Source organism: Nannospalax galili, unplaced genomic scaffold (genome assembly GCF_000622305.1).
Source record: "Nannospalax galili isolate Female #2095 unplaced genomic scaffold, S.galili_v1.0 scaffold42, whole genome shotgun sequence".
Taxonomy (NCBI): Eukaryota; Metazoa; Chordata; class Mammalia; order Rodentia; family Spalacidae; genus Nannospalax; species Nannospalax galili.
In genome coordinates this window covers 456,075-473,233 of record NW_008348666.1, presented here as the reverse complement: position 1 = coordinate 473,233, position 17,159 = coordinate 456,075, and the positions used below count along the sequence as shown (strand labels likewise).

The window sequence follows — 17,159 nt, the reverse complement described above, 5'->3', positions numbered from 1 at the left end:
GCAAATAGTTTGCAGCTATCTTTAATTCACTCTACTTCTTGGAGAGTTACACCACACACAGGTTTATCAAAGGTGTCTGAGAATTCCTATCCTAAAGATTTCTGTTGAACTCAGCATTTCCCAAGCTGGTTATTATTGCTATTTTTGAAATCAGGAAATACCATTCTCACAGAAACTCACTTACCTTGTATTCTGTTAGAGAGCAGTGGGCAGAATGAAAAGGTGATGGATTTGGGGTTCAATGCTATTATCTAACAAATCAAACTTTCCAGGTAGAATTTGGAAACAGAATGAGTTCTTGATTTGAGGAGGTCCAAACAGAGGTTGTATGACTGTCTGTATGGGTGGAGAGGAACAAATGTCTTAGAGATTAAAGCCTTTGTGTGTGTGTGTGTGTGTGTGTGTGTTTTTCAGATAGCCTCCCTGTAGCCCAGCTGACCTGAAACTTACTATGTAGACCAGGCTGACCTTGACCTCACAGAGACCCTCCCACCTCTGCCTCCTGAATGCTGACTAAAGACTTCGGCCACCACACCTGGGTCTAAAGCCATGATTTTATTTCCCAAAGATCTAGGCTTGGTGCAACTTCTAGTCCTCATGGTGCGATGCTGGTCCAGTCACAGCTCTCTGGGCTTTTGTATCTTTATCTACAGAATCAGTGGTTCTGATTTGCAAGGTAATTATGGTGACTGATGGGATCCTGTGTGTGGAGCCCCAAGCACAGCCTGTTCGTAGTCAGTATATGGACCTTACTATCCTTAGGATGTACAGAAGAAGTCTTCCTTGGTTGGACTTGGTGTCTGCTTGGTTCCTTTCTCTCTAGGGTTTTGTAAGTTTGAGTTTATTTGAGATTTATTTACCAAGGGAAAGTCAGTATGTAAGCTATGGCTTTCTCCCTATTTTTCATGCAAAAATAACCAATGTGCCCCTCTCTTTTTCTCCCAATGTAGTTTCTAATAAGTGACCGTGACCCTCAGTGCAACCTCCACTGCTCCAGGACGCAACCCAAACCCCTCTGTGCCTCGGATGGCAGGTCCTATGAGACCATGTGTGAGTACCAGCGAGCCAAGTGCCGAGACCCAACCCTGGGCGTGGTTCACCGAGGTAGATGCAAAGGTGAGTGTGCACCTGCACTTAGCCCAGTAGAGGTTGCTGGGACTGCAGCTCCTGCACTGTGTAGTCAGTGATGAAACTTGCATGCTTCTGGCCATTTGGTTTGATTTTTTTTGTCTCCTTACCCCTTCCACCAGGATATGAGGGAAGGAAGACTGCTCCCTTCCTTTCCCTCCCTCAGACACTACCACCAGAGAGGGCTGAGGGGCTCTCTGGCCAGTGTCTCTTAGCTTGTGGTTTTGTCTCAAAATGGAGACACAGTACATTATGGCTGGCTCCTGAATAGGGATTCCAAATTGTTGCCTCACAGATGAGTTTTGTTTCATCTGCTCTAAAACATTGAAAATATTTGAGACAACATTTAAAATCGGAGAGATTCAACAACAGCAATAAAAATGTGGCTTTTTGTCCCCCTCTTCTAAAATTGGGAGTTCTGACGCTATCAGGGCTGTATTTGTACAAAGCAACACGCGGCTGGAGCTGAGGAACTTCTACCCCCAAAGGGAAGCTTGCTTTCCGGTTTGCCACAATTCCCAGCACTCCCTCTGGCCTCTGGACATTGAATGCGACTCTTCTCAAACATAATTCATATTGCTTTCCTGAGTCCTGTAGATATCGTGTTTGTGACTCTTGATTGCCTAGGGCCATCACAGAAATTACAGGAGGCTAAATAGGCTACCACAGACCCTGTGATTCTCTGAAGAAAGCGTTAGTGTTGTTGTATAGCCCAAGCCGGCCTGGTCCACTATGTAGTCCAGGCTGGCCTAGTAGTTACTATGTAGGCTTGGATGGCCTGGTACTCACTGTGTAGCCCCTGGCTGCCCTGGTACTCACTGTGTAGCTTAGTCTGGCCTGATACTGTGTACCCCTGGCAGGCTATACTCTTTCTGTCTCAGCCTTCCTCGTGTCAGTATTAGGTATTAAAGGTGTGTGCCATCATACTGTGCTTGTAATTCTTGAACTTTAAAACATCTTTGAGAGCCCCTGGGCTTATTAGTTTTAGAAAAACCTGAGAAAAGAATAGTTTTTTTTTTTTTTTTTTTTTCCCTGAATGAGCGAAACAACATCTGGGAGAAAAAAAATAACCGAAACCTTGTATAAACATGATTCTCCTCTACTTTTCAAAGTATTGCGTTAAGAGGAAGATGAGGCCGAGCAGCTGTCCCTAGCCACTGACCTCTCATTGTTCGACAAGCTCTGGTTCCCCCCTGGGCAGAGTTGCTCTTGGCATTCCTGCCACATGGCAGCCATTTTGTGCCCTGACTTCTGTGTAGACTCCAAGTGAAACATGCAATGTGCTCCTCTCCCGTTTAGATGCTGGCCAGAGCAAGTGTCGCCTGGAGCGGGCTCAAGCCCTGGAGCAGGCCAAGAAGCCTCAGGAGGCTGTGTTTGTCCCTGAGTGTGGTGAGGATGGCTCCTTTACACAGGTGAGGCCTCAGACAGTTTTCTTGGGTGGATTGCTGGACTGAGGCAGATGGGGAGGTGTCCAGAGAGTACTTAGGACCATTTGGCACCTTCACTTTCTGGGAACTGGCTGACTGAGAGGTTCTTCAACTCCCCTCTGCACTGTCTCCTCTTCTGAGCCCTCCATGTTACTCTTTGCCAACTGGCAGCGGGCCCTGACAAGATGCATGGAAGTCCCAGCCAGAAAACTGGCATGGCTTGGTCCCCATCCTCCCTGCTGGCCGTCTCCTCTGTGGCCAAACCTGCGTTTTTCTCCTCTGTCAAATGTGGGCTGACTTTTTTCTCTTGTCCCTGCCAGTTTCCACAGGCAACCCCTTATACCCTTCACTGTTTATTGCTACCTCTCCACACTCCCCAGTTGTGTACTCTGTCCTTGAATGAAGCAGAGCCCTCTTTGAGCACAAAACGTACCATGGCTTCCAGAATGTGTGTGAGCACATGTGTATATGCACTGGGATTTTCAAATCTCTTTTTTTCTCAGTCCCACCTCTCTTGTTTGGTCTTCTGGTTAGTGCTTTGTGTAAAAGTAATGCAGACTCTATTGACATTGGCAGACTATTTGAGGAAGATAGCAGCAGTGGGACAATAAGGTGCTCCTTCAGGAAGCTTCTAGACTGCCCCCTCTTGTACAGCTGGCAGCTGGGAGTTGAGAGGCTTCCATGAGTCAGGATGCCTGGCAGATGCATGAAGGTTCTGTGTTGCCATGATGAATGTAGGGAGAGTCACTGGACAGGGTGAGCTTAGCTCGGTTGGGGATGGTCCCAGTGCCTACCACCCCTCTATCTAGTACGGCAGCATTTGGGGGATCTACTTTCTCAGGACTGAGGGAGGTGGCTTCTCTGCTACTTCGGATCAGTGGATACTTTTGGGGCTTCAGGTTTCACTTTTGGGCTAGGCCTAGGGAATTCTTGATTTCAGACTAACTCCTTGTTGGATGGTAACGTAGAAGGATGATTCGGTGGGGATTGGACTTCAGCATTTTAAATGTTCTCAGTTGAAACCAACTGGGAGAGCCATACCGGAGAGCACAGGGATAAACTGACCTTGGCCATCAACCCTGGGCGAGGTGCTTTTCTTGGTTTCTTGCTTAAAGCTTTGCACAGGCTGGAGGTAGTATCATTATCTCTATTTATGAAGGATGCATCAGCAGCATAACAACATGGAGTGGAGAACTGGGTTCAAGCCCAGAGCACTACAGAGTCTTCCCCTGTGCCATGCTCTGCCATTCTCTGATCCAGCAGCTTCAAAGGAGGCTCTGAGGTGTATGTTATTAGGATGCAGTTTAGGACTGTGGTTGGTGTACTGTGCCTGGGTGGGGCCAGACTCCCTGTGCCCAAAGACATCCTACACAGGCAAGTCACCAAGCTAGCATAGTTTGGGTCATAATTTCTTATCTGAAAAGTAGAGATAATGATGTCCATGATTATTATGTTATGCATATGTGATAATTATTATTATGCTATATATGTTATTACTCTTATGCATTATATATTACTATTATTAGTGGTTACTATTTTAACTTCCCTTGTCAGACTGTGATGAGGACTGAATGAGCTAACACACGTAGAACACTTGAAACGTATTTATCAGTATCATCAGGATTTTCATCTACTCAGATCTTTCTAAGATCTTATAGATGACACCACTTAAGAGGAAAAAGAAAACCCAAAGCCTCTGGTTGAAACTTCCCAAGTTTGGAAATTGATGAGCCTTCCCTCCTGAATTTTAATTTACTGTTTATTCTAGTAAAAAGAATGCGGTGACCTTTGTATATATTTGAAAGTGCATTTGAGCATCCTTATCCCCAGGGAAGAAATAAGACCTTTCTCTGGTTAGTTCTGGGCTGAGACCTGCAGAGGAAAGGTGATAGGGAGGAGGGCAAAGTTGAAGCAGCTGTTTTCTCCTTTCTGAAGCCTTATGTAGTCCTGAGTGTGTTGCTTATGAGAGTGGTTGACCCCTGCCCTTCTCATTCTGAAGTGTTTGCTGTCTCGTGACAGACAGCCGCTGGCCAGCTTTTGTTCTGGCAAAGCCGGGCCAGACCAGGTGGTGTTTGCTGAAGGAAAGGAACTTCCAGATTAGTCCAGACTGACTTACTAAATGAGAATGCCCTGGAGTGCAGACTGTCAAGTTTCCCTTGTGTGTGTGACATGCTAAGCACTGCCATGTGTTCGTGGCTCTAGCTGGCTCAGCCTGGTGGGCAGCCAGACTGCCAATCAGTGGCTCATCCCAGCTCTAGTGATTGAAGCAGAAGTGCCTTTTCCCTGATCAAAGATGCTGCAATAACTTCACAAAATGAGCCTGCCCCTTCGAGTATGCTTCAGTCACACTGATAGGTGGCCAGAATGCTGTGAGACAGAATGCCTGTCTCCTTTCCCCATGGTTGATCATCACTCAGCCATCTTCCTTTTCCCTTTTAAGACCAAAGCCCAGAGACAAGCTCCATCATGCTAACATTCCTTGAATATTGACATGGATGCATCCTGGTGTTAGTAGCATGCCTTAGTCCAGGAATTATTACACATCTCACTCTCCTGAGGTACATGGAGAGAATGATGGGGCTCTACTGCTTTATCTGGCATGGGGCACAGCTGGATGCCACATGATTGAGTTAGCTTTCATGGGGCCCGTGTGGGGACTCTGTGGCTTTTCTCTCTTCCTTTGTTTCCCCTTGTCTTCTCCTTGTTGTATCCAAACTTATAGGAGTGGCTCACCTTCCTTCTACAGCAGTGACACTGGGGCTGTAGTACATCGCTTTTTGAAGCCTCAAAACTTAGGCCAGTGCCTAAGTCAATCAAATCAAATTATGAGACAGGCATCTAGTCACAGGTATTTTTATTTGTGTGTGTACATGTGCGTACTCATGTGTGTGTGCATTCTAGAGATACCCTTGGGTACTGTTCCTCAGGAACAGTTCACCTTGTTTTTTGAGGCAGAGTCTCTCATTGGCCTGAAGCTCACCAATTAGGGTAGGCTGGCTGGCCAGTGAGCCCCAGGGATCCGCTTGTCTCTGCCTTTCTGACTCAGATCAGAAGCGCATACTACTATGCCCAGCTTTTTTACATGGATTCTGGGGATTGAATTTAGGTCCTTATGCATGCAAGACAAGCACTTTTACCAACTGAACCATCTCAGACATGGGTTTTTTTTGTGTCTCCCTATTTCCTGGGGTGATGTCAATATTTGTTCAAAATTTCAAACCTCTGTTGGAAGGGCTTTCTCTCTGGTTTCTTGAATGCGTCATTGGAATATGAGTTTCAGTTCTTTGGTGACGTGTTGGAAAAAGTCAGGGACTCCAGGCTTTGTCCTTTGCTGTGGTCATATCAGTTTTCTCTTCTGGCTATCAGGAGTACAATTCCTGACATCTGTTCTACCAAGGGCCCTGCCAAGTGTTTGTCTGGTGCCCGAGCTGTTTAGCTGAAGTCTCAGCTGTGGAGGATGGGGTGTTGGGTTGCCACCATCAGGAAGTGCTGGCGTGTGCATCACTGAATGATAATGACGCTGACTATTGAGTGCTGCCAGGTGCCAGCCATGGAGTTTTACACCCACTTATGTTCATTGTAACCTTTTTGAGGTAGTTGTTAATTCTCTTATTTAAAAGTAAAACCGAGTTTCAGGGAGGATGAATAGTGGCTTGAGGTCATGTGCTAGAAATGGTTTGTATTCAAGCTGTTTAACTTCAGGGCTTGTAATATTTTTGTGCTGTGGAAATGGCCTCGATGCATATGTACTTCATTTTCACCACCATTGTTATCCCAGAAGTTCCCTCTCTTGTTGTCCAATCAATTAAACACACATTAAAAACACCCTTTGATTATGGAAGTTTTTAAAAAGTAGAAAAAGTAGGCATAATAGTATAATCAACTCCCTGTACCCATCACCAGTTTCCACAGTGACTGACATGTGGCCAATTCTGTTTCATCTTTGTCCCATTGCATTTCCCATCCCAAATGGAACTGCTTCAAAGTGAATCCCCAGACACAATATCGTTTCATCCCAAGCAGCATTTTTGAACTCCTCTGTGTCTGGGCTACATGCTGGTTGCTATGAGAGATTAAAAAATGTGACCTCTGCCTTCATGCAGAAACATTATCAAGATATATGATAAAGTAACTGGAAAAAGATTGTATGTATATATTTGGAAATACATATTTTAAAAGCCCATTTACAAGTCAGTTGTTTGGAGTTCAGAATGTATTTTTTTCAATGCAAAAATAAACACAAATTCGAATTTTTGGCCATAAACAAGACTGAAAGCAAAGAACATATATTAGCCTCAATCACAAAGAGCTAATCTTATATAAATAATTCTTACAATTTGGGAAGAAAAAAGGATCAAGTAAAAATGTGGTCAAGAGATATCAACAAGGAGATCATACAATAATAACAAATAGCCAACAAGTGAGGCTGGGGATATGGCATGGCAACAGAGGGTTTGCATCATGCAGGAGGCCCTGGGTTCAATCCCAAGTACCACCAAAAAAAGAAACAAAAGGAAAAATAGCCAATAAGTGAATATGAATGATGTAATCTTCTCTACTCATTCAAACATATAAATAAAAATGATGATGGAGACATTGTGGAGATGGCTCAGTTGGTACCCACATAAAAAGCTGGGTGTGGTGTATGCTTGTAATCCCAGCCCTGGGGAGATGGAGACAGGAACATCTGTTGGACTTGTTGGCCAGTCAACCTAGCCTACTCAGCAAGATTCTGGACAATGAGAGACCCTGTCTCAAAAAACAAGGCAGAAGGCACCCAAGGAACACTATCCTGAGGCTGACTTCTGCTCACCACTCCATGCATACACATGTGTACACTCACAAGAACATGCACACACACCAATGATGATGGATTGTTTTACAACCTAGCCTACTCAGCAAGATTCTGGACAATGAGAGACCCTGTCTCAAAAAACAAGGCAGAAGGCACCCAAGGAACACTATCCTGAGGCTGACCTCTGCTCACCACTCCATGCATGCTCATGTGTACACTCACAAGAACATGCACACACACCGATGATGATGGATTGTTTTGTTGTAGCCCCAGCTGTCCTGGAACTCACTATGTAGACCAGGCTGGCCTTGAACTCACAGATATCCGCCTGCCTCCGCCTCCCGAGTGCTGGGATTAAAGGCGTGCGCCACCACGCCCGGCCTGCACCAGTCTTTTTAAGACTGGAAAACCTTTGCAATATAGGTCAAAAGTCTTTAATTGGGTCCACATTTGGGGCTTGCAATTTTACTTCTAGGAATTTATTCTAAGTAAATAACTAAAAATGTACCTGGTATGGTGGTACACACCTTTAATCCCAGAACTTGGGAGGCAGAGGCAGGTGGATCTCTGTGAGTTCGAGGCCAGCTTGGTCTACATAGTGAGTTCCAGGACAGCTAGGGCTACAGGGAGACCCTGTCTCAAAAAGACCAAAAAAAAAAAAAAAGCATTAAAATGTTTAGTGACAATGGATTTCCATCTAAATTTTGTTTATTGCAGCAAAAAGCTGGAAATAACCTAAATAATAATAGAGAATTATTCAAGTAAATTATGATATTACACACTATGCAACTACTGTAGAGGCTTACTTTACATATGTGTATATGCATAAATATTAGGACTTAACTAAGATTATAAAAAATATTTTAATTTCTTAAAAAATTAGCTTTTCTAGAAAAGCTCTTATATCTCTAAAGATATTCTGATAGTATAGAAATATGAAGATAAAATGAGTGAATTCATCCTGAAATAGTAGTGATTAAGTCTATGACCCTCTAGATCTTTTCCTTATGTGTAGTTATTTATCATCATTCAGAACAAAATAGTATAATAATATATATTGTTGCATAAAACTCTCTTTATATTGTTGGATTACTTGTAGTTAAATCACATATGGCTTTACCATTTTCTAAAGAATTGCTACATTTTATCCCATTGTATCATGAATCCTGGAATCTGGACTCAAATTTCTAGAAGGTATGAATTGGACCAAAAGAACATGAATTCTATTTTTCAAAAAAATTTTTATTAGGCCGGGCGTGGTGGTGCACACCTTTAATCCCAGCACTTGGGAGGCGGAGGCAGGCGGATATCTGTGAGTTCAAGGCCAGCCTGGTCTACATAGTGAGTTCCAGGACAGCTGGAGCTACAAGGGAGACCCTGTCTCACAAAGACCAAAAAAAAAATTTTTTTTTATTATCTTTTGACGGTTTCATACATATACACAATGTGTCTTGATCATTGCCACCTCAGCTCCACCCCTCACCCTCCCAGCATGTGCTGCTTCTACCTTCATGTCCTCTTTTTAGTACTCTTGTAGAGGACTGTGGTTCAGTTCCCAGCACATGGCAGCTAAGAACTGTCTATAACTCCAGTTTCAGGGGCTCTGACACCCTCTTCTGACTTTTGTGGACATTGCATGACATGGGTGCACTTACATACATGCAGGCAACACATTCATACACATAAAATAAAAATAATAAATAAGGGGCTGGAGAGATGGCTCAGTGGTTAAGAGCATTTACTGCTCTTGCAGAGGTCCCAGGTTCAATTCCCAGCACCCACGTGGCAGCTATGAACCGTCCTTAACTTCAGTTTCAGGGGAATCCGAAGCCCTCTTCTGACCTCCACGGCACTGCACAACACGGGTGCACTCACACACATGCAATACACTCATTAAAAAAAAATGTTACAAAAAGAAAGCAGTTGGTTGCTTACTCTCATAATATTCATGCCACTATTGCACCAGTAGGCACATCTTGACTGGCAGGTTGCTATTATAGCATTCAGGGCCCTCTGCTGAGTGAGTCAGTTGCTGACTTTCCTCCCCCAGCAGCCTTCATAGTACCTTACTGTGCTATGAAAAGTTAGCTAGTAGGGAGGAAGTTTCCAGGTCATTTCCAACTTGATTCCTCTGTGTCCTGCAAACAAAATGTGTTGTGTCTTCAACAATACGGTCTTACTGCCTAGTTATGATGAACAACCAAGAACAATGGCCACATCTGTGTTGTTTTGGAGGCCTCTGAGGCCTCTCTGACCAATAGCTCATAGGGAAGAATACCAAAAATGGCACTAAGATTTTTATTTAGTGACCCATGCTTTCTGGGGAAAACACCCACCCATGCAGGGTATCTCCATTCAAACTCCTTACATTAAAAAAAAAATAAGCTTACAAAGACTAGGTTTCTGGAAGATTCTTTTATGTATCCTTAATTTTGGTTTATATATCCTACTACCTCCTCATCCTCACCCCTCATCTCCCTGCTCTGCTCCCATCCTCACTTAAGCCTTTAACTTCCAGTTTTCTCCCTCCCACTACGTTGGTATCACACCTGTTCTACTATCCCTTCTCCACCTTAAGGCTTCTTCCCTTCTCCCCTATCATGGGCCCTTTTTAGTTTCCTGATTTCTATAGACACTCCAAATTAAACCCTTAAATATAAATAAAAGGTAGGATCCATATATGAGAGAGAATATAGAGTGTTCATCTTTTCTGGGCCTGGGTTATCTCACACAGTATAATATTTTCCAGTTCCATCCATTTTTCTATGCATTTTATAATTTCAGTTTTCTTTATGACAGGATGAAATTCCATTGTGCATATGTACCACATTGTCTCATTTGTATTTTTATTCATTATTTTTATTTTATGTGTACGAGTGTATTGCCTGCATGTGTGTAAGTGCACATGTGTTGTGCGATGCCTGCAGAGATCCAGAAGAGTGTGTTGGATCCCCTGGAACTGGAGTTATGGACAGTTTTTAGCTGCTATGTGGGTGTTGGGAATCAAACTTGGGTCCTCTGTAAGAGCAGTCACTGCTCTTAACTGCTAAGCCAGCTCTCCAGCCCCATATACCTGATTTTCATTACCCTTTTACCAATCAGTTGATGAACATTTAGGCTGATTCCATTTCCAAATTGCTGTCAATAGAGCTGCAATGGACGTGGATGTGAAAGTATGTCTGTAGTGGGATGTAGAGTCCATTGGGTGTACGACCAGGAGTGGTGTAGCTGGGTTATATAGTAATTATATTATTATCTTTTTAAAAGAAACCTCTACACTGATTTCTATAGTGACTATACTAATTAACACTCTCACCAACAGTAGATAAGGGTTTCCCTTTCCCTACATCCTTGGTTGGCATTTGCTGTCATTTGTTTTCTTGATGATAGCTGACAGTCATTCTCAAAGGAATCTCAAAGTAGTTTTAATTTGCATTTCCTTGATGGCTAATGATGTTCAACACTTTAAATTTCTTATCACCCATTTGCATTTCCCTTTTTGAGAACTCTCTGCTCAGTGGTTATGGTGGTTTGAATGAGAATGTCCCCCACTGGCTCCAAGCATTTGAACACTTGGTCAGTTGGTGATGCTGTTTGGGGAAGGTCATGGAACCCTTCAGGAGGTGTGGCCTTGCTAGAGAAAGTATGTCACTAGGGGTGGGCTTTGAGAGTTCGTAGCCTTGCCCTACTTGTAGTGTCCCTCTCTGCTTCCTGCGAATGCTTTGATACAGAAGCACTGAGCTTTTTGCCCCAGTCACCTCTGCCACCATGCCTCCCAGCCATGATGGACTTTAATCCCTCGGAAACTGTAAACCAAATAAACTCTTTCTTCTGTAAGTGGCCCTGGTCATGGTGTTTTATCACAGTAATAGAAAAGTAACTAATATAGCCCATTAAATTTTTTTAAAGAATATTTTTATTATTTCAAAGAGAAGCAATTTTTAACACACTTTTCCAGAAATAATTTTGAAGCAGGTACATAAAAAAAAATATATATATATACAATGACATTTAAGGGTAGAAAAGTGGGGATAAGAAATCAAAGACCAAACCCAGGCATGGTGGCACATGACCTTAATCCCAGCACTTGGGAGGCAGAGCCTGGCAGATCTCTGTGAGCTTGAGGGCAGCATGGTCTACACAGCGAGCTCCAGGTCAGCTGGGGCTACAGGGGGACCTTGTCTCAAAAAGACCAAAAAAAAAAAAAAAAAATCAAAGACCAAAAGGATTTGCCAACATGGGGTCAACTTTGGTGGAATAATGAAGGTTTCCATTAGCTCTGTTCTTTTTTTTAAAATCCTAATTAGTTTATTGGGCTTGCTAACAGAGCATAGGATAGGGATTTATTTACAGAAGAGTGGGCACCCCCATTTACAGCTGTGTTGTAAAGTCCACACTCAAATACAGATCCTGTGACCTTTTGACAGCCACACAAAATGGTGAGAAAGGTGCTTCATGACATTCTTGGCTTATATATCCTTAGTCCCTCCCCCACCTGCAGCTAAGGTCGACTGATTGGGTTGGAGGGGTAACTGACCCCCTCCCCCTTGACTCCTAGATGAGCATGGAAAGGAGGTGTGACTATAGCTTGCTGACATAGTGGTCAGAGGACACTTCTAGTTAACATTCCACTCCTTCCTCTGGCTCTTACATTCTTTCCGCCAACCTCTTCCATAAAAGTCCTTGAGCCTTGGAGGGGGTAGTGGGTGTGGAGCGATCTTCCTCCCATTGTGGCAAGGCACTTAGATTTTTTTGATTTATTTATTTTTATGTGTATGAGTGTTTTGCCTGCATGTATGTAAAAGCACCTGTGAGTGCAATGCCTGTGGGGGCCAGAAGATGGTGTCAGATCCTCTGGCACTGGAGTTAATAGTCATTAGCTGCCATATGGGTGTTTGGAACTGCAGTTGGGTCCTCTGAAAGAGCTCTTAACTGCTGAGCCATCTCCTCAGCCCCCAGCCCCCAGCCCATTTGAAAAAATTGGGTTGTTTTCTTGATGTTTAATTTCTTGAGTTCTTCATATATTCTAGATATGAATCCTCTGTTAAATGAATAGCTTAATGTGGTGGTTGGAATGAGGAATGTCTCCTAGTATTTGAATACTTGGTATGTGGTCCCCAGTTAGTGGCACTGTTGGGGAAGTCATAGAATTCTTAGGAGGTGCAGCCTTGCTCGAGGAAGCACATCACTGGCCCGGGCTTCGAGAGCACATAGCTTTGTCTCATTTGCAGTTTGCTCATTCTCTGCTTCCTGTTTGCCATTGGAGATGTGAGCTCTCAGCTTTCTGCTCTGGCTGCTTCTGTTGCCATGCCTCCCCCACCATGATATGTCCTCATCCCTCTGAAACCATAAGCCCAAATAAATTCTTCCTTCTGTAAGTTGCCTTGGTCATGGTGTTTTATCACAGTAACAGAAAAGTAACTAAAAAACTGGTAAAAATTTCTCTCATTCTATATACATCCTCTTCACTCACTTGACCATTTTCTTTTCTGTACAGAAGGTTTTATTTTTTGATTTCATGAGATCCCATTTGTTGATTATTGCTCTTTTTTCTTGAGTGGGTAGAGTCCTATTCAGAAAGTCCCTAGCTATGTCTATATCTTGAAATATACTCCTTTCTTTTTCTTCTAGAAGTTTCAGAATTTTGGGTCTCGTATTGAGGTCTTTGATCCATTTGGAGTTGATTTTTGTGGAGTAAGAGATAAGGATCTGGTTTCATTCTTTACAGGTAGATATTCAGTTTTTCTCAGCACTGTTTTTTTTTTTTTTTTTAAGATTCTGCCTTTTCTCTCTGATGTGTAGTTTTGGCATCTTTGTCAAAAGCCAAATGGCTATAACTGTATGGCCTTTATCTGGGTTCTGTAATCTATTTCATTGATCTGTGGGTCATTGTGCCAGTTTCTATTACTATGGATCTGTAGTAGACCTTGAAATCAGGTATGAGGATACCTCTAGCAGTATTCTTTTTGTTCAGGGTTGCCTTGTCTGTCTGGGGTCTTTTGTGTTTCCATATGAATTTTAAGATTTTTTTCTGTTTCTATGAATAAAGAAATTGGAATTTAGATTGGATTGCACTGAATCTGTAGATTGTTTTTGGCAGGATGGTCATTTTCACATTGTTGATTCTTCCAATCCACGAGCATGGGAGGGCTTACCATTTTCTAGTGCCTTCCTCAATTTCTTTTTCCAGTATTTTAGTTTTCTTTGCAGAAATCTTTCACATCCTTGTTTAGTTTTTTTTTTTCAAAGAATTTTTTTGAGGCTATTGTGAATGAACTTGTTTCTCTGATTTATTTTTTAGTATGTTTGTTATTGGTATATAGGAAGGCTACTGATTTTTCTGTGTTAATTTTGTGTCCTGCCATTTTGCTAAAGTGCTTATCAGTTCTAAGAGTTTCCTGCTTGAGCCTTTAGAGTCCTCTTTGGTATAGAACCACATCAACTGCAAATAGAGATTCTCTGACCTCTTCCTTTCCTATGTTTATTCCTTTAATTTCTCCTCTTGTCTTACTGCTTTAGCTAAGACTTTTGGTACTTTATTGAATGAGTGAATGAGTGGAGATAGTAGATGCCCTTTTCTTGTTCTTGATTTTAGTGGAAGTGCTTTGGGTTTTCCCTCATTTAATATAACGTTGGCTAAAGGCTTGTCATCTTTAACCTTTTTGTTATATTGTGATATATTCCTTTTGTTCTGAGTTTCTTCAGGACTTTTAACATGAAGGGATGTTGGATTTTGTCAAAAGGTTTTTTTTCTGTGTCTGTCAAGATGACCATGTGATATCTGTCCTTAAGTCCATTTATGTAATTTATAAAATTTATTGATTTACACATATTCAGCCATCCTCAGATCTCTGGAATAAAGCCAACTTGGTAATAGTGAATAATCTCAGTTTCAAATGTTTTGTTGAGATTTTTCATGTATGTTCATCAAGGAAATTAATCTATTGCATCTTTATCTGCTTTTGGTTTTAGAGTAGCTTTGTAAAAAGAGTTTGGTAATATTCATTTTTCTATTTTATATAGCAGTTTGAGAGTCATTGGTGTTAGTTCTTTGAAGGTCTAGTAAAAACCAGACCAGGCCTGAACATTTTTAGTTAGAAGATTTCAAATGACTGCTTCAATCTCACTGCTTGTTATAGGTCTGTTTAAACTCTGTATCTCATCTTGGTTTTGTTTTGGTAAATAATATGTATCTAGAATGTCATCTCTTTCTTTTAGATTTTTCTAGTTACATGGAATATATATTTAAGGTAAAACCTAATGATTTTCTGAATTTCATTGTTATTTGTTGTAATAGTTCTTTTTTTATCTCTAATTTTATTAACTTGGGACTTTTTCTTTTGGTTAGCTTGGCTAAGCGTTTGTCAATATTGTTTACTTTTTTCAAATAATTCTTTGTTTCACCGATTCTTTATATTTTGTTGTACCAATTTCATTAATTTCTGCCCTGATCTTGATGATTTCACTGTATCTACAGACTTTGGGATTTGACTTGTTCTTCTTTTTCCAGGGCCTTAGGGTGTATCACTAAGGCATTTATTTGAGATTTCTTTCTTTTTTTTTAAAATTTTATTTATTATTTTTACTTTATGTGTCTGTGTGTATTGCTTGCATGTAGGTAAGTGCACCTGTGTTGTGCAATTCCTGCAGAAGTCAGAAGAGGTTGTCGGATCCCCTGGGACTAGAGTTACAGACAGTTGTTAGCTGCCATGTAGGTGCTGGGATTTGAACCCAGGTCTTCTGCAAGAACAACCAGTGTTCTTAACCTCTAAGCTATCTCTCCAACCCTGAGATTTCTTTCTTAATGTAAGCACTCAGAGCTTTAAAATTCCCTCTTAGGGCTGCTTTCATCACATTCCATAGATTTTGGTATGTTTTCATTTCCATTTGATTCTTGGAATTTTTACATTTCATTCTTGATTTCTTTAAGAACACATTATTCAGTCATGTGTTGTTTAATCTCCATGAGTTTGTGCACATTCTAAGGTTTCTCTTGATATTGATTTGTGGTCTTATTCCATTGTGATCAGATAGAATACAGGAATTCTTTCTATTTTCCTCTATTTGTTAAGACTTGCTTGCTTCACATATATTTGTGACCTAATATATGACGTGTTTTAGAGAATGTTTCATAGGCTGCTGAGAAAAATGTGTATTCTGCAGTGTTTGGATGGAATATTTTGTAGATGTCTGTTAAGTCCATCTGATCTATGATATAATTTAATTCATGTATTTCTCTGCTTATTTTTGATGGGAAGATCTGTCAATTGGTGAGAGTGGGGTACTGAAGTCACCCTCTATTATTGTGCTGGGGCTAATCTGTGGCATCTAATAGTATTTGTTTTATGAAATTGGGCATACCTGTGTTTTGGATGCATATGTTTAGAATTGTAATATCCTCTTAATGAATCATTCCCTTAATCAATATGGAGTAACCTCCTTTATCTTTGCTCAAAAATTTTTAAAGTGTATTTTTTTCCGATAAAATAGTGACACCTGCATGTTTCCTAGGCTCATTTGCATGAAATATCTTTTTCTATCCTTTCACTCTAAGGTACTATCTATCTTTTGTGGTGAGATACATTTCTTAAGGGCAGCAAACTGATGATTCTTGCTCTTTAATCCAATCTATTAGTCTGATGTCTTTTGATTGGGGAATTCTGACTATTAGTATTCAGTATTATTATTGAAATGTGTGTATTGATTCCTCTCATTTTGTTTATTTTGTAGTGTTCCCTCCTGCTTTCTCTCTTGCTTAACTGTTATTCTAGTGTGGTTTATTCTTTCCTGTGGCCTCATGAATGGGTTTGGTTTTCTCTTCAGGCTGAAGGATCGCTTTAAGTATCTTCTGTAGAGGTGGCTTAGTAGCCATTAATTCCTTTAGTCTATTTTTTATTGTCTTTCAGAATTTGAAATACATCATTCTAAGTCTCTTTCAGGCTTTAAAGTTTGAGTTTAATAATCTGCTGTTATTCTGATGGGCCTGTCTTTATATGTGACTTGGTGTTTCTCGTTGCTTTCAATATACTTTATTTGTTCTGTATATTAGCATTTTAATTATAATATAACAGGAGGTTCTTCTCTGGTATTGTCTGTTTGGTGTCCTAAATGCCTCCTATAGCTGGATTGGTATCTCTTTTCCTAACTCTAGGAAGTTTTCTGTTACAATTAAAAATGGCTCAGCACTCCAGTTCCAGGGAGCTCTGATGCCTTCTTCTGACTTCCGTGGCTTTGCACAACACAGGTGCACTTACATACATGCAGGCAATACACTCATACACATAAAATAAAAATAATAAATAAAATATAAAACAATTGTTTCTATGACTTTAAATGAGATTATTCTTCCTCTTCTGTGTCCATTACCCATAGATTTGGTCTTTTTGAGTGTCATGTATGTCTTGAATTCCCACTGGTATCTTATTATTAACTTCTCTTTGTTATTATTATAGTGGTCTCCCACCTTGTCTTTAAGCTCACATGTTCTGTCTTCACCTCCATCCATTCCACTGGTGAGCCTTTCTACAGAGCGTCTCATTTGACTTCATCTTTTCATTTCGAGCACTTCCAATTGGTTTTCGATATTTCTCTTTGTTGGCTCTCTGATATCTTGCATCACCCTTCCTTATTTCATTTAGCTGTTTGTGTTTTTGATTAGGAGCTTATTTTCCTCCTCAATTCCTTTGAACATATTTATAATCATTATTTTGAGTTCTCTGTGATTACATCTAACTCACTCTAACTAGATGCAATAAGTGTAGTAATTTTTGAAAGAGTTAGGTTGTCTTGTTTTTTTTGTGTTTCTTATG

General features: G+C 41.0%; 1 protein-coding gene across 7 annotated transcripts in view; it reads left to right on the top strand.

Moving 5' to 3' along the window:
* Positions 1-17,159, top strand: part of Smoc1 (SPARC related modular calcium binding 1) — a 180,456-nt gene that overhangs the window by 92,830 nt on the left and 70,467 nt on the right. For all 7 annotated transcript variants that reach the window (XM_017801295.1, XM_008845928.3, XM_008845927.3 and 4 more), the window contains exons 2-3: positions 951-1,116; positions 2,428-2,540. In XM_017801295.1, coding sequence (XP_017656784.1) covers positions 951-1,116; positions 2,428-2,540 — 279 coding nt within the window. The remainder of the gene's footprint in view (positions 1-950; positions 1,117-2,427; positions 2,541-17,159) is intronic.